The 23,436-nt window shown below is 38.5% G+C and overlaps 1 protein-coding gene across 2 annotated transcripts in view; it reads right to left on the bottom strand.

The window, feature by feature from the left end:
* Positions 1–23,436, bottom strand: part of LOC149147151 (syntaxin-31-like) — a 294,644-nt gene that overhangs the window by 53,725 nt on the left and 217,483 nt on the right. For both annotated transcript variants that reach the window (XM_089445931.1, XM_089445930.1), the window contains exon 4: positions 3,751–3,789. In XM_089445931.1, the coding sequence (XP_089302057.1) occupies positions 3,751–3,789 (39 nt within the window). The remainder of the gene's footprint in view (positions 1–3,750; positions 3,790–23,436) is intronic.

A 23,436-nucleotide genomic window follows, 5' to 3' on the forward strand; every position in this document is an offset into this window, starting at 1 on the left:
ACTCCAAAGGGATCTTCATGTCGGCCCCATTAGGGCTAATTATCCCACACATGACACGTATATATATGAGCTCATTGGCACTCATTTCGACCAACCAATTCATCAAGCATTTGATCTGCAATTAGAGAAGTAATACCACATGTATGGAGGACAAAAAGAGGACTATTACAATTGTGTTGACTTTCTTTTGGTATCTACATTGACTGAAGTTTGGCTTGGGCTTATTCACATTCATTCCACTGCAAACCTAATCTCTTTGAAGGCCGAATACCTTTGAAAAGTTCGTTGATTCTTGGGACTGTGATTTCCCTCCTTTTGCAAGATGTTGACCCGGGTGGACTGAGGTCTTTTACAGTGAATTTGGGTCGCGCCTCTGTGGACATTTCAGGACTATTTTCAGCCTCTTGTGACAGGGATCTTAGACCCAAAATTTCGGCCTCTTTGTGCAGACCTTATTCATTGGACAAAAGTTGATTATCTCTCTTACTATTGGAAAAATTTGACTGGTATTTCATTGAACACTGATTTTGGATTTGTTGGAACAATTTTGATATAACTTTGATGGACAAAATCTCTCTCATAAGGAAAGAATTTTGGGTTTTCCCCTTGTGGGTTTTGCCCTGGCTATGAGCCTAACTTTGGTGTCTATTGTCTCTTGTTTATTGACTATTGTTCATTGTCTACTATGATCTCCATTTATTGCTCCTGTTGAAGAATTAATGGTTGAAGTTTTTCATGTATAGCCACTTGTTGATTAAAGTATAAAGAAGGAATTGTTTGCATCAATAGAAGTAGTTATCAATTGTCAAAAACTATTCTAGTCATTGCAACACTAGAATTTCAACAAGAATGTTGCAGGCAAGTATATCTACAATTGTTTTGAACCCAATTAAAAAAAATACATGGATTGAGTGGATGGCTTTGGTAATCCTTGGAAGATTATGTGATCAAGATGTCTACATCATCTTGGAACTGAAAGGTAGTAGTACAAAAATATAACCTGATGTTTTGATGACAATGAAGATGACTTTCATGATTAGAGGAAGCTATGATTAGCTCTACTTTGATTGGATCAATATAATGCCTTTGCTGATGATGTCTAGAGGAAGTGATTTGAAAGGTTGATGGCCCAAACCTTGTCACAAAAAAGATTGGCCCCATTACAAAAGCTCAATATGATGAGGTGCATAGGAAGGAGGGAGCCATGTAGCTACTTGAAGATCTCCATGAAGAACCAGCAGCTGATAAAGACACATGGTTATGACTTCCCAATTGAAAGGAAGTAAGAAATCTTCTTCATGTTTGAAAAGGAGTAAGAATCTATTCCCTGATCTAGAGGGAATGAAGATTATCTCCCTGGTTAAGAGGGAATGATGATGGACATTATATTCTCTTCTTCATGTGTCATGCACTAGGCCAGGACTAACAATCGTACATCTAGTGAAGGCCATGGAGGGAGAATAGGGTCCAGAGGATTGGATAAGAATTTTATATTTCCTTAAGGATAGAGAATCCAAGATAGGAAGTAGACCAACACTCAAAATTGGACAGGTATCCAAGACAAGAGTACTCAAGGAGGACCGGTATTCTTTGAGGATGGGTATTCCAAGATAAGAACAGTTCTATAAGGACATACCTAGTGAACATCCAGATGGTGTATGTGCCTTAAGAGATAGTGTGGTGTCTCACATAAAGCCTCCTGGCATTATGCTTTGAAATAAGAAGAGCTTGTCAGTGAAAGGCCTTACTATGATGACAGTGTTGGTTATGATATTGATGTTTAAATATGGCATATCAATCCGACTCTTCTTACGAGAATATTTCAGTTTGAGAGTATCCTTGTACCAGGTGTACAATTATGAATACCTCCCTAGTTAAGAGGGAGTGTTGGAGAATGTAACTAGGTTTGGTCTTCATAATTTGTACCATTATGTATTTTATGTAAAAAGCAAAAAAAAAAAAAAAATTATTATTATTTTTCTAGACAGGCATGTTCTTCATGCTTCTAGGTTTTTGAGTCAAAAGAGTCAAAATCCTATTTGGACCTATTGTAAAGAAAAAGAAAAAAGAATTTTCAAAATATGTATTTTTGGGTCAAAAACCCCTCTGGATGCCAAGTCAGCCTATCTGTCAAGTCAGCCCTGCCCCAAAGGTCATGTCTATTCGAACCCCTCTGGACAATATAAACAGAGGGAAGATGAAGTTCATTTGGACACACACTTGATGGATTGTGGTCTGAATTATTGCAGAGAGGACACAGAAGAACTGGATGGCTGAAGTCTGAAAGAAAGATTGTGGAAGTCCTGCCTTGGTACATCTCTTGTTATTGGTCTCTTGATGATGGATTTGCAGTGCAGAAAGGAGGATTTAACTTGGCATCTAGAGGGTGAAGCTTTTTCTGGTTATTGGTCTTGGTTACCTCACTCTGATCTGATTCTATAAGGAGAAAAAATTCCTGGGTTTTACCCTTGGAGGGGTGTTGCCCTGGCTTGGAACCTATATCTTGTTTTCTATTTGTCTTCTGTGATCTTCATGTTTTTATTATGGTAATTGCTTGATGAAGAAAGAAAACATAATAACAAAAAATTTCAATAAACTCACAAGTAATTATCATGGAAAGGAAAATCTGATCTAATTGTAAAACCTCCCAATTTTCCAACAGCTCCCACAAGTCCCCCTGTCCCGGAAACTTGGTGGAACATTGCATTTTTTTTGTAGAGTCCACCATTTTTTTTTCCTAATTCAATGATTTGGGACACCAACCAAGTCATTCCAAAGCAAGATTCTTAACATTATGTTCCTTCTATAAAGTTGCTAATAGACTATATAGTTAGGATAATTGTTGTTGTCAAATGACTTTCAACTTCTGACATTGTATCCAAAAACCAGTTACATTTTTCCTTAACAGTACCAAAATCAAAATTCAGAATTTTACTAGTGTTGTATCAGTTTTCAATGCTAGAGGTACAAGAGACCAATTTCAAGAATCAAATATTTTCTTACATGGAATTTGAACGTAATTTTTTAATTTAGAGAAACACGAGATTAAAATAGACAAGATTTACAATAAGGCATAGCAACAAAAGCTCACAATAGTAGGTGAGGAAATACAAAATAAAATTATATTTGATACTGAGTTCATTGGGTAATTTTTCAGGAAGAAAAACTGACTTGAGAAAGAGAGAGTTGCATAGAGAGGATTGAGTAATAAAAGCAATTTTAAACCCAAGGATATTAGTTTGCACAATGTCTGAGGAAAAAGCAGGTCCAGTTATGGTGCTATCAGATTTTCAGTCAATCATAAAGAGCAAATTCTCAGAACGGCACAGTAATGTAGACAGAATATTCCCACAGCCATAGAAGAAACCTTCCAAGAAACAAATCTAGAATTCATTATTTTCATAATTAAAAGAATATTTCAAATGAGGAGGGAATATGTTTTCTAAGAACCCCATACTCTATGGTATAATGCTGAATGTCTTAAATTTTAACTGAAAAAAACTGATATGGAGTTCACTGACTAGAAAGTAGATTAACTGCAATGAATTTAAATCTACTGGGGAAAATTATCTCATCAGTAAGAAACAAAACCCAAGATTGCAACACTATGTCAGATTTCAGTAAGTCTCCAGCTCTCAGCAAAACCAGAAACAAATTAGATTACAAGAAGCCTTCAACATGAATCACGTGCTTTTGATCTTTAAACATTCCAACTAAACATATATGGACTAGAGGATATATGCCACATACCTCAGTTGGCTAACATTTGAATGATCGATCAAAGGAACCCTGAAAGACCAGAAAAGCAAAAAGTGAAGCACACCTCAAATTTAAAAAACAGATAGTAAGCAAACATGTAATACATCAAGAAAACATTAAATAAATTATGTTTTTTACCCTAAAATGCTTCCTTTGACTATTAATATAAACAATAATGTAACAGCTGGAACGTTTTTTACAAAACAATGGATCACATAGAAACGAACACAAGCTAAATCAAAACTAGGTAATCCCTACTGTTAAAATCACCCTAGAGCACTATCAAAATCAAAAGTGCTACTTGGGCAGACAATGTGGCTAAAGCAGTACAGCTGGCACAAAACCATATAAATTCCCACTCTTAACTCCTAGACCTGCAATCAAAGATATTCAAAAACCTAAATGAAGTGCAACCTTAGGGGCACTTAGGAAGGCTTCCCACAATCACCACAGCAACTCTTCCTCTCACTTGACAAGAGTTTCTTTTCCAGCACAAGGTGGGAAACCCTATAAAAGAATATTTAAGTTGTTCCCTGGAATAAAAGGGATGGTGAACAAAGACCGGTCTCTATCCAATTGGGAAATGGAGTCAGTATCAAAGAGCAAGATGGTTTGAATGCAATGGAGAATACGTAATCAAGTCAATCACTAATATGCCATATTTTGTCCTACTACTTCTTGGTAGGTACAATATATATATATATATCCCAAGGGAACTCAATAGCCCACCTAACACGTAACTACTAGTGAACCTATGGGGGTCTACGGCCTGTCCTCCTCTCCATAAACCGGGTCACAACCGGGGGGATTTGAACCTTGGATCTCTCAGTTTTCACAGATTTCACATTACTTCGATCACCAATTGAGCTGACCCCTTGGGACATATTATGTATATATATAATCAGGACAATGCCATTGTAAGACCAATGAGATGTAGGCCCCAAAGCCTTGCAGACCAAGTGATGATAATGTACATGGTATCCTAGGTCTGTTGTGGTCAGCCATGCCCAGTCCTTTTAGTTCCCACTCTCAATTCATTTCGTCCTAGATAGGATTGGAGGCCTTCAAATGGATCTATTGGGACACATTGTTTAGGGTAGCCATTGGTTTTGTAGGGGTGATTGCATTATGTAGGGCTTGTTCAACCTGTGTTTTGAATGCACCTATGTCTTACCCACATGGTCATGTGTCATAGACTCTGTATGCATCTCCTTGGCTGTGGTACAGTATAATTCAATTCTCCGCATGGAAGTGTCACAGTTCACAGCATTCCATGTTTTTTGGGGCACTGCACCAATCACAATGCACAAGGTCCCAGCTGGAAAATATTCAACAAGGCCTCAAAGTGATCAACACAATGCCTACTTGACATGCCACATTGAATTTTTGGCAATAAGAGGACTTTTCACGCAAAATTCAATATAAAGGAGAATGTTGACATATATTTCACTATCAAAAGGTGGCAAAATAAATGTTACATTGCATGTTGCGCATGGAGCCTTTTATCACACATGCAACCATCTTTAAGCTCAAAAGAAGCCCAACATTGAAGGTTTCATGCACATTCAAGCCAATCTAACCCCTTCAAGCCAAAAACACAAGTAAAGGATCATCAAAACTAGTCATTTGGGGTCAATGGACAAGCCATTGGGGTTATTTTGATTCCATAACATTACCTCATGCCCAAATCAAGCAAATTCTCCACCTCACAATCTAGCAATTTGCCCATTTAAGACATATGTGGGGTCTTCAAGAGAGCTATCGGATCCCAAGTGGGTCGTGTTACCCACCAAAATAGGTAACCCGATAGGAGAAAACCTCCTATTCTTCACATCCAGTCGATCAGCCATGCAACCCCTAACAACCACCACTAGCTGATGACGTGCCATTATATCTCTGCCACCTACATCATCCATATGCTTCCCACCCATCTAGCAAGAGCACATGGATGAAGGCACGCTTCCAATCAAAAGGTACTTTATTCATTTTGTAATCGGGCGCTTATGCTTGTTTATATTTAGGCATTTGATATTGATTATGGGGTGGCTGGAAGAATATCAAAACACAAAAGATGGTTGGGACATACAAATTAGCATGTGGGCAAAAGTCTAGCATGAGCTCTACCTCACTCATTATGGCCATAACCCAGTTCCTACGCACAAGTTGCAACATTACATCATAAAAAGACACCCTTGCATGTACCAACCCCAATGAGCAATGAAATGACTCATCCTTAAGGGGTAATACAATTGTCGTATCACTCAAAGCAAGCTCTAAACTGAGCTATGAGCAATAATACAAAGAAAAATCAAGCAAAAGTAAAAGGCGTACAAGAAGGGTGGAAAAAAAAAAGGCCGAGTTTCTAACTCATGCATCCACGATTGCTCCCTCCTCACATCTAATACCCCTCAAGATGTGGATCCCATCATGCTAGTCCTTGTGACCATGGCACTTGGCCATGAAGTCTTCTCCCCTCCATACCATCATTATTATTCTAACACCTATCAATTGAAGGGCAGACAGAGGAAATTTTACTTCCCATTAGGGGCTAGAAACACCTAATAGGGTTGTCCTTTAACCACTCCTAGCTAGGGAGGAAACACCATTGCGAGCTCAAGGCCCTGATTTTGGAAGGGAATCCTTATTTAAAGTGTTAAATAACCCATTACATTCAAGCCTAGTTTACTTATATGCAATAATGATTATTGTCCCTAATGATTGGTTGCTTTCACTAGCCTTTACATTGTGATTGTCAGGTGGTTCAGCATCCCACGTCCTAGGCACCTTACCCACAAGTACCTAGGCCATTAGAGAAGTATATTGGCACCCACAGGTGAAGTATTGAGAGCCTTGGGCCTTCGAGTATGACCCGGGCACATCCTGCACTCAGGTCATTCTGCCACTTTGCACTACATTTGATGATTTCTCAGGATGACATAGTTGGACTCAGCATGCCCCCAAATCGGCCTTAGCACTATATGAGGGATGACAGCTGATTGGGGGCCTAGATGAGGCTGGTCTCACCTTTAGAGACTTTCTGAATCTCACACATAAGAAATTCCTACTGCATTATCTGGTTTACTTCACCTACTTGTTTATTCCATAACAAGTTATTTAACCATATAAATATTGAAAATAAACACAAATGCAGTCTCAACTTATATACAGATCATCAACTGAAATAATAGACAAACCCACAAGGGACACCATTATTTTTGGACAATCGTCCTCGGAAAAACCCAACTTGGGAAAATCGTTGCAGCGATTCTGAGGGTTTTATTATTAAACAACTTTCTTGAGTACAACTAGGGTGCCAAACTGGCTCACCCAATAGAGATTTCTACATGGCAGTAATACCTCTTCTCGAAAGTAGATATTCAACTTCTCAGCACTAGTCTGCCCCACGAAAAAACCTTCTAGCGCTGCTCCAAGGCTCTGCGTCAGCCCTGCTCGCCTCTGCGTAGCTCTGGAACCCTCTGCGTCAGCCTTTTGCCTCTCTGCGTCTGCTCTCTAGCCTTCTGCGTCACCCATGTAGGCCCCTCACCCTCTGCACAGTCTCTGGCTGCCTCTGCGTAGCCTCCTCAATCACTGCGCTGGTCCTCTGGCACTATCTCTGCCTCTCTGCTATGTACTCACTACCCCTCGCTGCAACTCAAATCACTTGTTCAAATTTTCTCAGCAAACCCCACTCCAAAAAATCGAACTGACTGATCAATCTTGGTGTATCTCCAACTGACCCTCAAGCCTCCTCTTATACTTTTCCCGTTGAGTCTTCAACGACCGAGATTAAGTCTCTAATCAACGACTAAGATTAGATTTGGCTTGATCCATGTCATTTAGAACATTCTCACCCATTTTTATATTAATACCCATTAATATTTTAATTTTCCTAAGTTTAGACTTAAGAACTCCATTAAAAATATTAATTATTTTAATATCTCCCTAACCAAGTGGAATTTCCCCAAACCATTTCTGGGTCTTGGAGATCTCATGTACTTTAGCCTCTCCACCAATTTTCATGGCTAGAGCACATCCGATGCTACCACAAATCAACACTCCCTCTTAGCAAGGAATGTGCTCTAGTAATGCTCCACCACTGAACATCACACTGATCCTCCAGCAATGGTACCTGTGCTGATGCTTGGCCTGCTGCCCAACATCCACTGCATTGTTGCTTCCTGTGCTGCTACCCATGGCTCTGCCATTGCCACTACTACATTTGTACTGCAGCTCCCTCTGCATCCGTGTTGTTGCTGTTCCTTCCTCCCAACACTGCATCTGCACTGTAACTTTCTCTCAAATGTTGCATCATGCTACCCATAGCACTGCCACTGCTAATTGTTGCATTGCAACTCAGTTACTGAGAAGTAAGTAATTGATCTACCCAAGTCATGACATCCTTGTCAGTCCGAAAGCCTCCTAATGTTGGAGCTACCTTTGCTGCTATCCTGTGCTCCCTCTGCTGCCTCTGCACCGCTGCAAACACCTCTGTGCTTCTCGCACTGCTGCAACCTCATTTGTGCCTCTCGCACTGCTGCAACCCCCACTGCACTGTTACAGACCCCAGCATTCTAGCACTGCCTTGTCGCTCCATCCGCATCTTGCTTCTATCGACATCCATCATCCTGCTACTGTCTTTCAGGGCTCCCGTAGCCGGATATGATCCAGGAGTTTGGGTACCCCAAGGATCCTGCCCCTCATCTTCTGTAGCCCTCCTGACTACAGTTCAATGCCTCTTCACCTCTTCTCTAGAGGTGCATGAGCACTCATGGCACAGTCGTCATCAGTCTCGACTTCTTTCTCTACCTTAGCCATAGCTGCCTTGGAGTCAGAAGCCTCTCCCTTATTCTTCTTCCTGGGACACATAATGACCCAGCTCCCCACAATGGAAGCACTTTACCTTGGAGATGTCCTTCTTCTTCCTCTTCCCCTGCTGTCCCACAGATACCAGAGCCACATCCTCCTCCTCCTCTTTCTTGATTCGACCTCCTTTGTTGCTACTTCCCGCCTTGGTCAACCGTCTGATCTCTTCTTGCCGAAGAGCTACCAACATCTCTTCTCATCCCGGAAGATCAACTCTACCCAAAATGCTTTTGACAAATGTCTCCCAATCCTCGGAGACTACATTCAGGGTGGTCCTCACCATGAACTCCTGATCTGGTGTGGCCCCTATGGAAGTAAGTTGGTCCCGAATCTCTTGCAACCTGCTGAGGTATAGATCTATCTGCTCCCCCTTCTGCATCTGATATGACCGCAATTGATTCTCCAACAGCATCTTCCTCTGCACGGAAGTGCCCTGATACAATGTCGTCAAGGTATCCCACATCTCCTTTGTCGTGTTCTTCTCGGCAATATGCGGTACTACATGATCCTTGACCCCATCAAGGATTATGCACTTTGCCTTCGCCATTGCATCCTCATACCTTTCATTATCAGCTGGGTCGACTGGGATAACCACAGTTCTCAAGGCGAAGCCCTTGATGTGATGTCTATCCAAAACAAACAGGATCCTAGCCTTCCAGATGACAAAGTTGGAGGCCCTGTCCAACCTGTCTTGATCCCTTAGTATGTTCATTGCCATCTTCGCTCTTCTTCTGGACTCCCTTTGAGTCTCGACTTCCCTCCTGGAAGTTTTCTCCTAGACTCCTTCTGAGTCTCAACTTCCCTCCTGGAAGTTCTCTCCTAGACTCCCTCTGAGTCTCGATTTCCCTGCTAGAAATCTTCCCGCCCACTGTCGATCCACTCCTCTCTAATCCTCTTTGCAACTACAACTCGGATCTGGATTTCTTGGCTAGAAATCCGCCAAGGCAGAGACTCCCTCTACCTTGGTTCTATCCCATTAGGTATTGTTCCACTTTGACAACAACAACACCCCACCAAGTTCCTAATCACAATCTACCCACAACTACCTATGCCCCAACAACTGAAGAAACTGAGCCTTCCAGCTCTGCGCAATCCCGGCAAAGGGCTGAATCACTCCTCTGGCCAACTGCGTCAAGCCTACCTGACTGAGTAGGATAACGTGGCTCTTCATGAGCCTCTTCTGCCTCTCGCTACCTCTGCGCTGACCCTCTCACTGGCTCGAAATGATGATGCAGGCCCTTTGCGTCACTCCTTTTTTGCTTCTTTATGCTTAGGAGCAGCATTGTCTCTTGGGACAGCTACTACTGCTGCAAATACTTCTGATTATGTTGGTGCCTTCAGTCTTCCTGTGATCTGCAATGCTCTGATACCATCTTGAAATTTCTAAGTCTGACACGTTAGAAATCCCTACTGCATTCTCTGGTTTAATTTCTCCTACTTGTTTATTCCATTAACAAGTTATTTATAAATATAAATACTGAAATAAACACAAATGCAACCTTAACTCATATACAAATCAGAAACTGAAATAACTGAGAAAAACACACAAGGGACATCGTTATTTTTGGACAATCGTCCCCAGAAAAACCCAACTTGGGAAAACCAGTGCAGCAGTTCTGGGTGTTTTACTATTAAACAACTTTCTTGAGTACAACTAAGGTGCCAAACTAGCTCGCCCAACAGAGATTTCTACACGACAATAATACCTCTTCTCAGAAGCAGATATTCAACTTTTCAACACTAGTCTGCCCCACGAAAAACATTCTGGTGTTGCTACAAGGTTCTGTGTAATCCTTGCTAGCCTTTGCCTAGCTCTGGAGCCCTCCGCGTTAGCGTTCTGCCTCTCTGCATTAGCTCTCTGGGTTTCTGCGTCACCCACGTAGGCCCCTCAGCCTCTGCGCAGTCTCTAGTTGCCTCTGCGTGGATCCTGCTGGCTCTATGTAGCCTCCTCAATCACTGAGCTGGCCCTCTGGCACTATCACTGCCTCTCTTCTATGTACTCACTGCCCTTCGCTACAACTCAGATCACTTCTTTGAATTTTCTAAGTAAACCCTGCTCCAGAAAATCGAACTGACTGATCAATCTTGGTGTATCTCCAACTGACCCTCAAGCCTCCTCTTATACTTTTCCTGTTGAGTCTTCAACGACCGAGATTAAGACTCTAATCAACGGTTAAGATTATATTTGGCTTGATCCATGTCATTTAGAACATTATCACCCAGTTTTATATTAATACTCATTAATATTTTAATTTTCCTAAGTTTAGACTTAGCAACTCCATTGAAAATATTAATTATTTTAATATCTCTCTAACCGGGTGGAATTTCACCAAACCATTTCTGGGTCTTGGAGATCTCATGTGCTTTAGCCTCCCCACCAGTTTTCATGGCTAGAGCACATAGAATGCTACCACAAATCAACAAGTAGCAGTTATAAAGCCCTCAATTGGAGCAAAGATAGACATCATGAGTAGTTGGAGACCCATGGAGACACCTTTGTGGCGCCCTAGCTGGGTTTTGGGACCACAAAGAACTATTGAGGTTGATTTGAGGGCCAACCCTCAAATCATGATTTTGGATGCTACTATATCACACATGGCACCTTGTAGCACCAACACATGGCATTTGGAGCTCATTTTATGGATGAAGTCAACCCTAGAGGCCTCATAGTTCACACATGTGGGATTTTTCCTAGCATTTATGTCAAAAAACAGTAGGTTGGCTTGTAACCCAAGGCATTTTTGTTATTTTACTTATTATTAGGGGCTTGTAGGTTAATAATTACAACTCATCCTCCTCATATAAATAGAGGAGAAGATCATTGTTATTCATCATTATCACTTGCACTAATTTGGCCTCTCAAGAAGAATTTTGGCCTCTTGTATCTTGACAAGATGTGATTTATAGAGTACTTTGCACATTGTTGCTATTTTCTTCTCTTTGAAGAAGTTATCTTGGATCAATGATGTATTATTCATGCATTTCATCTTGTAAGTGAGCTTTGTTGTTGAAGATTCTTTTAATGTCTAATATATGGAATGTAATGGCTATCTAGGGGTTTTCTATTGCACCATAGATTATTGAAGATAAATTTTATAGAATATAGATAGCCTCATTGTATGCATTACTCATATATGGAATGTGAATGGTAATTACCTTAGTGAACTCATGTTGTAGCTATCCCAAGTGCCCTTGATCCCTCACAAAGATAATAGTTAGGGTTGTGAAAATTCGGAATCCTTGAATCACTACTGCAGCAACTGATTATATTTCTCCTACTGAATCAAGTTATTTACAGTATTATATGGTAAACATCGAAATAAATACAACTGCAACCTTCACAACTTAAATAATATGCGGAAACAAGAACTGAGCAAGAAATAAATAACACACACAAGTGACACCGTTGTTTTTGGACAAATGTCCCTGGAAAAACCCAATGTGGGAAAACCGGTGCAACAGCTGAGGGTTTGTATTATTATGCAGTAATTTCTGAGTACAATTCTTCGGATGCCCAAACTGGAAATCCTATACAGAGATCTAACTGGACAAAAAGATAGTGAGATGATCTCACCCTATCACTGGGAAATCTGACACTGATTTGCATTGGAGATGAGCCTCTTCGTTGTTTCTGCGCAGTATTGCGTCACACCCACGTAGTTACTGCATCACTGCTGCTGGGACTGTGTTGCACCTCCTCTCGATCCTTTGCTCGCTGGAAACTTCGGCCCTCTAGCCTCTTAGTGTTACACCCTGGCTCTAGCACTAGATCTCGACTATCCCCCAGTAGAAATATAGATTCCCTCTGAAGCTCTGCGCAGCCACAATGTAGCTCTACGCTACCTCTGAGTGGCCCAACGCTGCCTCTCCGGACTACGTTCTGCCTTGCACTCTCCAGATTAGGAAAAATTCCTCCGAAAAATTATCCCTGCCCCTCACTGCAAAAAATCTCCTCGATCACCTTCTCCGACAAATGTTGCACTACTTTCTTGAGAAAATCGATCTCTAATCTCTCACTCGATGTGTCTTCCAAATGCCCATCAAGCCTCTTCTTATAATCCTCTTGTTGATCAACCAACGACCCAGATTAGATTCTAATCAATGGCTCAAATCATTTTGACTTGATCCTCATCTTCTTCTAGAAGTTTCACCCCTAGTTTAATTAATACCCTTTAATTATTTTAATTTCCTAACTTTAGACTTGGACATCCATTAAAAATGATTAATTATCTTAATAAAATTGTTTCTGGGTGGAATTTCCCAAAACGATTTCTGGGTATTTTGGAATACATGTGTCCTAGCCTCCTTGCAAATTTTGAGGCTTAGAGCACATCCGATGCTACTAGAAATCAACAAGGGTTTTGTTGCTAGGGCATCAAAATATCCTTACTCTTTTATAGGATCTAGCTAATCTTAAGCATCCATAGACTCCATCAACCCAAGGACTAGGCACTGGCCTTGTCTAGTTGGTGATCAAGTTAAATTTTATTCATAAATTGAATTTTGTCTTCTCTCTCTTCTTAAATTCAGCCCTCTTAAGGATAAGCGACTCAATTAGGGCTTGGAGTGAATTTGCTTGGGAGAGGAATTTCTTGTTGTGGAAGGATTCAACATCAAGAGTAGTAGTGGTTGCCTCAAAACCATTCTTCTTGGTAGCTAATCTTTCCACTTGTCTCCATAATTTCTTTTTCCCTAGTTGTTTTTCCCTAAGAAAAACCCTATTTTGGTTAAAATTCAACTTGAGGACTTCTTGAAGGTTTCATGTGCTATTGTCTTGTTGAAACTTGAAATACTCTTGGAAACATTTTCTTGGTACCTTGACCTTAGGCCACCCATTTCACACGCTATTAATCAAGCCCTAGGTCAAACGTGCACTAATTTGGCCTCTCTAAGGGAAGCAAATGGCCTCTTCTGATAGTTGAAGCTTTTACTTAACATGTGTCATCTCTTAGAAGTCTATTGTGTCACCATATACCTTTAAGCCTAGAATATCTCTTGTAGGTGACCTCTATACCAGGACTCCTCCCACTGGTGAAAATCCATAAAGAGCATAGGGTAGTAGTTGTGGTAACAATGGGCTGCTACCTTATTTGTTGTCACTTGGTCAAGTGATTGCCTTGTTAGGTACCCTTCTACAAGGCTTGCTATATTTTGTGGTAATAGGTCGTATCTTCTCAAAGGTGATTCCTAGGCCAAAACAACTAGACATTGGGCTAATTTGACCACTAAACAATATTTCATGCCCACATATACTCAAATGTTGCCTCCACTAGTCAAGCCATGAGCTCATTTAAAGCAGTTGTTGGCACCTACCAAGCAACTCGTTGGTCCTTTTCTAGGTACACTATTTCATTAGACCGAGTGCCTCCAAGGTCAAAGAAAGTAAATGGTTTCTTTTCAAGTGAGATATTGGCCAATTTCTACTACAAAAAATTATTTTCTTATGCAATAACTTAGTCTTTGGCTTGTAGATGACAAGTCAAATAATATTGTTTTGAGACAAAATTAACTGGTTGTTAACAAACAATTACAAATATATATATATATATAAGGCTAGATCCTCTTCTCATTACAGGTTGTTATTGAACTGTGAGATCATTTGTGCCATTCAATAAAAAATTATTTTCCAAGTGCAATTTTTTTTATAGATTGATTCTTCTAAGATCTTTCTTCTTAGCTTGTCACAATAGTGTTTTATAGAATAGACAAACACTTTCGGGTTACTGCAATTGTAACGAACAAAGTTCATATACTCAGAGAAATGCTTTGATACCAATGTAATGGCCAAAAGTCATATATGCAGCGAAAATCTTTAAAATACTTCAAAGATATAAATGTCCATTGTAAAACATGTAACTATATATTGAATATTGTATATTGAATTGATGTAAGATATAAGATCATTACAAATAAGAATGAGGGCCTACTTATATACTTTAGGTAGGTGCCATTTCATGAATGGTCATGTCTCTAAGACATGACCCTTCATTACTAACTAACTATCCATTAGTTAATTAATTATTATTTATTATTATTATATTTATAATTATATTTATTATTTTTATATGAATTATATTCATAACATTGCCTCTCTCTTCAAGGTGCTTTGTCCTCAAAGCTTACTGAGAATATCTTCTCGTCTCTAAACTTTCATCTTTGTTGATACAAGATAATATGATGCTTTGAGTGATAGACAAAATTCTCGTACTGAGAACAGATCAGACCATCCTAGATTAATTTTCTGTGGAATCTTCTGATCTTTGAAAAATTGTGATGAATAGTTATTATAGGACTGGTTTCTGCAAACTTCAGTATTCTTGGGAAATATAAATTTGTCGTTTATGTTCTGAGTGAAACTAGTATGTAGATTGATTGGAAAGTCAGCTCTTGTGATTCGGATGTCGATAAATAATTCTTCTAGTTGGACTTTCCCTTATCATGTTTGTGGTTGTTCTTGATTTCCTTCAGGCGCTGTTGTTGTTGAGTTGGCTACTGAATTATCATTTGGAATGTCCATCGTTTGAACTACAACTTTTGCATGTGTCTTCACTTCAATAGGTTTATCCTCTGCTTGAGTTACAATTTTGACTGGATCGATATTTGTTTATTTATCTTCAACTTGGACTGAAGGCTTCCATACTTCTTCTTGTGTAAGTCGTTCTAACTTGTCATTTAGTGACTTGTCACTTTTAAGCTTCTTTATTTGCGTAAGTAGGGCTTGGTTATGATTCCTTAGACGTAAAATTGTTGGCTTTATGTTTAGTATTCTCCTCATCTTGTAAACCTTCGATTTGTTCTAATAATGTTTGATTAAGGTTCTTTAAACGTGAATTTTACTCTTTTTGTTTTGATAAAAGCTTCTTGAGTTCCTTCTTTGTGCCTTTACCTTTCTTGACTTGAGTAGTTTTTCATTGTGCTCTTTGAGGCGCTAAATTTCTTTGTCTTTACTAGAGATGACTTCTTCAAACTCCTCTTGTTTTTCTAATTGGATCTCTTGGAACACCAATTTCGAAATCTCCTTAAGGTTTTGTGATGAGCGTGTTGTTGATTCTGACTTTATGGTCATGTCTTGGAATGTGATCATCTTCTTCTTATAAGGGAACATCGTAATTACGTACCCAATTCTTTAAACCAAGGTAATCCGAAAATTATATCAATCTCTTCTCTAAGCATAGTTGCTACACCAAATTGAGATACATACTCATATTCATTAATTATTACTTGCAAGTTTTTAATTTTGTATTCGGCATCGAAATAAGAGGCTTCTTTATTCTCGATTATATCTGATCCTGAAATTAATAATTGATTTGCTAAATTAACATTAATGTAATTTTCTTGATGATTCTCGTTGATAATGATATTAATATATTTTCCTTGGATGTCCCCTTTTAATGTACATAATTCATAACATGGGATCATGCCACATTTATAAGAGAATCTGCCTTCCATCATTTTTGAAGTAGACTTCATTCTTTTCTCTTCAATGATTGACTCCACCAATGTAACCTTGTAATCTTTTATGTAGCCACGATTTTTAATATAATCCCTTGCACTTTGTACTTCAACTTGTCTTTTAACTTCTATAATAATATTTTTTCAAAAATAGAATTATAATATTTTTTTTCTTGACCTTTTTTTTATAATTTTTTTCAACCTTATTTTGTTTTATTTTTTTTTATAAACCCTTTTTATTCTATATATATATAATCTTTTTTTTTTTTAAAAGTTACAACTCTAGTGAAATGTGACTATTCGCCTCTTTGGGGTATAATATAAAATATATGTCCACTTATGTGCCTTTGTCTCAGTTAATTTTCTCCATGTAAAAAGTAAAACTTACCAGTCACATAAAGAGATTTTGTATTCCGTTTGTTTTTATTTTACCTTGAAAATACAATGGGAAATTACCATGGATTGCTAAAACCACGAACTTGTAAGCCACATAATGAAGAATCAAGATAATCTTATCTACACTTCCTTCTCTTATGTATAGTTTTAAAGATATTTGGAAAAATTCCCTTTTAACTTTATTATGCATTTTTTATCAATCGTGTAGAACCTTTTTATATATATGAACGTTGTCCTTCAAAATTTACATCGGACTATTTCTTTTTAATAGTATATTTTTTATATGATTTTTTTCTTTAATTTTTTTTTTTAATCTTTATATGTACTTTTTTTTCTTTGACTATCTTTTTTTTTTGTTTAATGGTCAAAGCCCGGAATGATGAAATTGGCGATACAGAGGAACTCCAACTTTGTGTAGCGAAACGCTTCAATTGTCATTGTTGCACTTAAATTGTCAAGGTTCTAGGGAAACGAAAGTGCGAACTTTTTCAACAAGGATCGGATCACATATCAGCAGTCTGTGTGTCATGGTCATCCTATTTTGCAAGTTATTTATTGTAAATGATTTTAGTAAAACCTTGAGTCTATGTAACAACCTAGGTAAGCCTATAATTTGATGACGAATTCCATCCTATGAGGTTTTTTTAACCTCACTGATTACCTGTGTTTTTCGACACGGCTAATCAGAAGAGTTTTTTCCCTCCAACTTAAACCACCAAAGCTAGGGTGAAATTTATTGTCGAATTATCAGGTGAGTTCTAGTGTTTTAGTAGAGTCTAATGTGAAAGTGGTTGGGGAATAATTTAAGCTAATTGGCTTAATGAGTCACAAATGAGTTATGTGTCTTGAGGGTCTAAGACAAATGTGTATTCCCCCTTTGAGTCTTGTAAATGAAAAATCATATATATTAGAAGGCTGGAAAAATAATTAATCCCCTCATGTGTAAATTAATTAATTTTTCTGGCAAAATAAAATTAAACCCTAAGCCAAAAAATTAATTAATTAAAGTCAAGTTAAATTGTCTTAGGAAAATAAATTCTCCAAATGGAAAAATTTGTGGGTCTTAAAAAAGTCAATTTTGAAAGGTTTTCCAACAAGGGAATATTGTCTTTTTCAAAAAAAATTGGACCCTTGGACCTTCGTTGTTAAGTCAAAGTCAAATCTTTTAGGAAATTAGCTCTAAATAATTAATTTTGAGCTAATTAAAATGGAATTAAATGATAAATTCGAAAGTTCCTCAAAAATAAAAAAATTAAGGGCCAAGATTAAAAGATCTTGAAGTGTTTATCAACTGCCAAGATTATTTTGACAAGGATCAAAAAAACTAGCCATTATTTTTCTATTTGGGGGATTTATCTATAAATTAGAGAGTCAGTTGAGTCTGTCTCTAGTCATCTTGATCTCTGGCTAGAAAAAAATTTCTAAAGCAACTTTGTAACTATTGTCCCGCTGGGAACTAATTTTTCAATCATAATAAAGAGTTTGGGGTGCAATGCAAGATGTTCTTGCTTATTGATTTGTGGTATATGTTGACTACGGACATTTCTATGTTGTGATGAATATTGGTAAGATTTGCTTTTTCATTAGATGGAGATAGAACCATACTATTGATGGTTTTGGGCTAATCTTAGGTGGTTTGATTCCCCATGTGATCTAACAAATTATTTTGAGATAAATTCATAATGTTTGTCGGTATTTCAGTCCTTGGCCTCCAAGTTCACAAACTTGGGCAAGCATCACTATTGCTTGGATTTCAGATATTTATATGGTGGATTAAATCTTCGCTAAGGCTATAGTATACATTGGGGTTTCTAAAGTATTTTTAGTCATTATTTAAAGGAAAAAACTCCATAAAAATATTTTTCTCAAAAATTTAAAATTTTTTAAAACCTTTGTATATTTGTAGATTATTTTTTCTAACTTGGGTTTTGGGGATTTTTAGTATTTAGTACATGTTTGGGGTTTGGGTGTTTTTATTTTCATTTTTGCAGGTTGGATCAAGGAATCAAGTGAGAGAAGAGCTAGATCTAGGCCCTTGAGGGTAAGATCTAGTCTCTAGACAATTTTGCAGGGACATTTACTGAAGATTTGACGACAAAATTCAGATCCAGAAGAAGAAAAAAATATTTTCGAGACACGTGTTTTCAGTTTTTGGCCTCCTCTTGCCATTTCAGCCCCCAATCTATCATCCTAGCCCATTTATCCCCGCAAATTTGCTTCCCTTAGCCTTGTTCTCCAATTATTGGCCTCTTTTGCCCCAAAATTGACCTAAAACCCTAAACTGAAGTTTTAAAGCTAAATACTTGGCGGTTTTGCAGGATTAAGGTCTCAAAATTTTTATTGTTCAAGTGGAAAAGTGATCCTAAAGTTTCATCGATTTTCAACGGTGGGATCTTTATGGCCTTCGGCCTAGGGTTTGACCTTTGAAACCTTGTTTTCTGCAGTTTTATTACAGCAAACAAATTACTAATAATTAGGCCCTAAAATCATAAACTAAATTGTCAAGATCATTTAAAATTGAAAAATCTTCATTTTCACAATTTTTGGCCTCTTGGGTATTTGAGTTTTGGCCTAGATCTAACATTTAAGCTTGCTGGATTTTTCTGCATAACTGAAATTTTTTGCAGTTCTGAAATTTCTAAATCAAATACTTAATAAGGGCCAAGAACTGTAATTTTTTCTACTTTTGGAAATTTAGGGCTTGTCTTAAGCATTGTTGGGTTTCTCATCTATCACCGTTTCACTTCTATAATAACACATTAGTTCTGAAATTTTTGAATCACATCCTCTAGATAACTCCAAAAATAACTTTTTCAAGTTTGGCGAAATTTTTCTATTTTTGGAAATAATGGGTATCTATTTTTGGCTTGATTAGTTTGTTAATCTGTGGTTAACTCATTGCTGTAACAAACATATCAGTTATGAAAATTGCTGAGTGAAACTCTCTAAAAGCCTTAAAATCGAAATTTTCAAGTTCTGGTGCATTTTACTATTTTTGGGCATAGAGGGCATCTATTCTTGGCAGTGTTATTTTGTTGATCTGTCTTTACTTACCACTATAAATCAGTGTTGATAATATCGCCGAAATATCGGCGATATTCGCAAATATCGCGATATTTTCGGCGAGCCGAAATATCGCCCCCAAAAAATCGCGATATTTTCCTGTTTTAAAATTCTCGCGCGATTTCCGATATTTCGGCGATATTTTAGAAAATATCGCGAGACGATTGAAAATATCGCCGGTTAGGTTGAAATCGACTCGCGGCCTGTATAAATTGATTTTTGGGTTTTTTGATTCACGTCATTTTGTTTTTGTGAGAGCTGGAGACGGAACGCGGTCGCTGCGAAGGAGGGTTTGGCTGCGAAGGAGGGTTTGGCTGCCAAGAACAGGTATGAATCATGATCTCATCTTCAAAATTTGAATGCCATTAACTTAACAATGTTTAATCAATCCAACATACGTAACTCCAACACAATTAAATCCGATTTTGCACACAACCCATGCAAAAGGCGTAATTCCATACAAACCTTAATCAACTCAACAGTACCACAGGAAGATCCGATTGACATGCAAACTACAATACAACACAAAAACAAATATACTCTGGCCCGCACGTCCATTATCTGTCTGCGTCAGTAGTCTCGATCTATTGCAATTAGAACTTTATGTTTTCCTCAGTTCTTAGTTACGGAACTCACAAATATGTGGCATCGAATACAAAAAGTCTTATGTTTTGATTACAGGGTGGAGAACTATAATTCTATCTCCAAAAATTTGTTTCATCGTCTTCAGGAATCCACGAACGCTTCCCCAAAAGTCTTCCACTGTCTCAAATTATCAACCGCTTCCCCAAAAGTCTTCCCAGCAATTTATTTATTTAGCCAAATAAATACTGAATTACTGATAAATAAAAGACTCCAGTTACCTGCCCTTGGCGAAGCTATTGAATGGCTTTTCTGATATTTGTAGTCTGCAGAAATGTCAATTGGACAGTGGGTTCAATTTCTCATTCGCAAGTTTAATCCGTGAGTGGTATCATGAATCATAAGCGATTCAACCTAAGTGACAAGAGCTTTGGTATTGACTTGGTCATTTGCCGCGAAAAATCTAAAATATATGTTGAATACTATCTTGCAAACAAAACAAATTAACTGTCATTTTCTTAAGAATTTTATATATTAAAAAAACAAGGGTTATATATTACATTTTTTAAAATTTATTTAATCTAGGCTGGGAGCTGTCTCTGAAATTTGAATTATAGATAATAAAAAGTTAAAAACCATTGGCTGTATCAGAAATAAAATTACGCAGCAGAGTTTAAATCAGAGAGGTCAATCACAAATTGCAAAATCTCAGAAATAAAATTTCTTTCCTCCACTGATCTAAGAGATAAGGATGTTGTTTTGTAAAATGATGTGGTTATTAACTTATTTGTAATTTCGTATTACTTATTAAGTTACTAATTCCAAATTTTTTTGGTGCTGTAGGTTTCCTTTTGAGTTAGCCCACTACAAAATACAAATATGCCAAAAAACTTGGACCCATTTTGGGAGTATGGGATCCCTGATGGTGGGACAAATCGTGCATATCTTGCATGCAAATTGTGTGGGACCAAGATGACAGGTGGGGTTACACGACTGAAATACCATCTTGCTAGACTCACTGGACATGATGTTGGCATTTGTGAAGTTTCTAGTCCGGAGCTTATACAAAAAGCTCTTGAGGCAATTGAAGAAAAGGACAGAAAGAAGGAAGAGGCAGAAAGAAACAAAGCTGAACGTGCAGGTAGATCTTTCGGGATATCTTCTCCTGATTTTGATGTTGAGGGTAGTGGCCCTACTGGCCCTAGTGGGAGGGGCTCCACAACTGGCACACCATCACATGCTAGCGCTACTGCTAGTGTGAATGCGAGGTCATCATTTTTTGTTCCACGAACAGGAGCGGGAGCACAACCTGGCATTAAATCGTTTGATAAAAAAAAGGAGAAGCAAGAAGCAGATAGAGTCATGGGGAGGTGTATTTTTTGGAGCGACTTACCTCTCAGCATCACAAAAACCAATCCATTTTGGCAACCAATGTGTGATGCTATTGCTGTTGTGGGCCCAGGGTACAAAAGTGCCACATATGAGGAGTTGCGGGGGCCAATTCTTCAAGCATAAAAACAGGACATCAACTCTAGATTCGCGGAGTTGAAAAAGACATGGGAAGTCACTGGATGCACAGTGATGTCTGATGGTTGGACAGATAGGAAGGGTAGGACCCTTCTAAATTTCTTGGTACATTGTCCTAAAGGTACCATGTTTATTAAATCGTTGGATGCATCAGAACATATCAAAGATGCAGCAACGATATGTGAGTTGTTAGATGGGTTCATTCGGGAGATTGGTGTGCAGAATGTGGTGCAAGTCATAACAGACAATGCAGCTAATTATGTGTCTGCCGGCAGAATGCTTATGGAGAGGCATCCCACATTGTTCTGGACTCCATGTGCAGCGCATTGTCTTGATTTGTTGCTTGAGGATATGGGGAAACTCTCCTTCATCAAGGAGGCAGTTGATATGGCTAGGAGCATCCCCAAGTTTATTTATAACCATGCTTTTGTTCTTAAAAGAATATCGAATGAATTAATTAGAAATGAGCAAACAGCTCAATGATAATACAAAGATATTTACAATAATAGAAACATCAGGTTTCTATGCAGAATATGGAAACAAACAGTTTCATCTAAGAAACTGCTAAAAGAATAAAAATAGCAACAGCTAAAAGACTGAGCATTAAATACTAAATAGTAATATTCTAATACCCTCCCTTAATGCTCAATCTATTTACAACACCAATAGACCCTCGGAATTTTACAAATTTATCAGGACTAAGAGGCTTGGTGAAAATGTCGGCGGGCTGCTCTGTTGTGGGAACATATTGCAACTGAACTGAGCCGTCTTCAACCAGCTGGCGAATGTAGTGGCAATGAGTTTCCACATGCTTTGTTCGTTCATGAAAGACTGGATTCTTGGCAAGTTTGAGCACTCCCTGATTATCACAATACAAAGAAGTAGGCCCTGTCTGGGAAACATGCATATCTGCAAGCATACGACGAAGCCAAACTGCCTCACAGGATGCCTTAACTGCTCCCCGATACTCTGCTTCTGTTGAGGAGAGAGCCACTGCCTGTTGCTTCTTACTAGTCCAAGTAACAGCACCAGATCCTAGACTAAACACATACCCAGCTGTAGATTTACGGTCATCAACCGAACCGGCCCAGTCAGAGTCAGTGTAGCCACTGAGAATAGGATTGGAGCTGCGAGTATATAAGAGGCCATAATCAGAAGTACCACGCACATATCGTAGCACCCGCTTTGCTGCTATCCAATGATCAGCTTTAGGAGCTGACATAAAGCGAGAAATGTCGCTTACTGCAAAACTGATGTCAGGTCTGGTAGCAGTAAGATAGATGAGACTGCCCACTAATTGCCTGAATAAAGTTTCATCCACAAGGGGAGAGGATGACTGTGCTGAAAGTTTGAGCCCTGGTTCCATAGGAGTCGTGGCCGGTTTGCAATCCTGCATTCTGAACCTTTCCACAAGATTTTTGGCATACTTGGACTGAGAGAGAAAGATCTGATTTTCAGTCTACCAAACTTCAACCCCCAGACAGTAATGAAGAAGTCCCAAGTCTGTCATCTCAAAAGTTCTGCATAGATCTTGTTTGATCCCATGGATCAAATGTGCAGAGCTGCCAGTAATGATAAGGTCATCCACATAGACAACCACAAACAAGATATCATCACCAGTATGCTTGATATACAGGTTTGCATCAGATGGGCTCCGCTGAAAACCCTGATCTGTCAGGTACTGATCAATTTTCATGTACCAAGCCCGAGGAGCTTGTTTCAATCCATAGATTGCTTTAGCTAATCGACACACTTTCTGTTCTTGACCAGCAACCTTGAATCCTGGAGGCTGCG

Source organism: Pinus tabuliformis, chromosome 9 (genome assembly GCF_031772625.1).
Source record: "Pinus tabuliformis cultivar Carrire ecotype Pingquan chromosome 9, CPIR1, whole genome shotgun sequence".
Taxonomy (NCBI): domain Eukaryota; kingdom Viridiplantae; phylum Streptophyta; class Pinopsida; order Pinales; family Pinaceae; genus Pinus; species Pinus tabuliformis.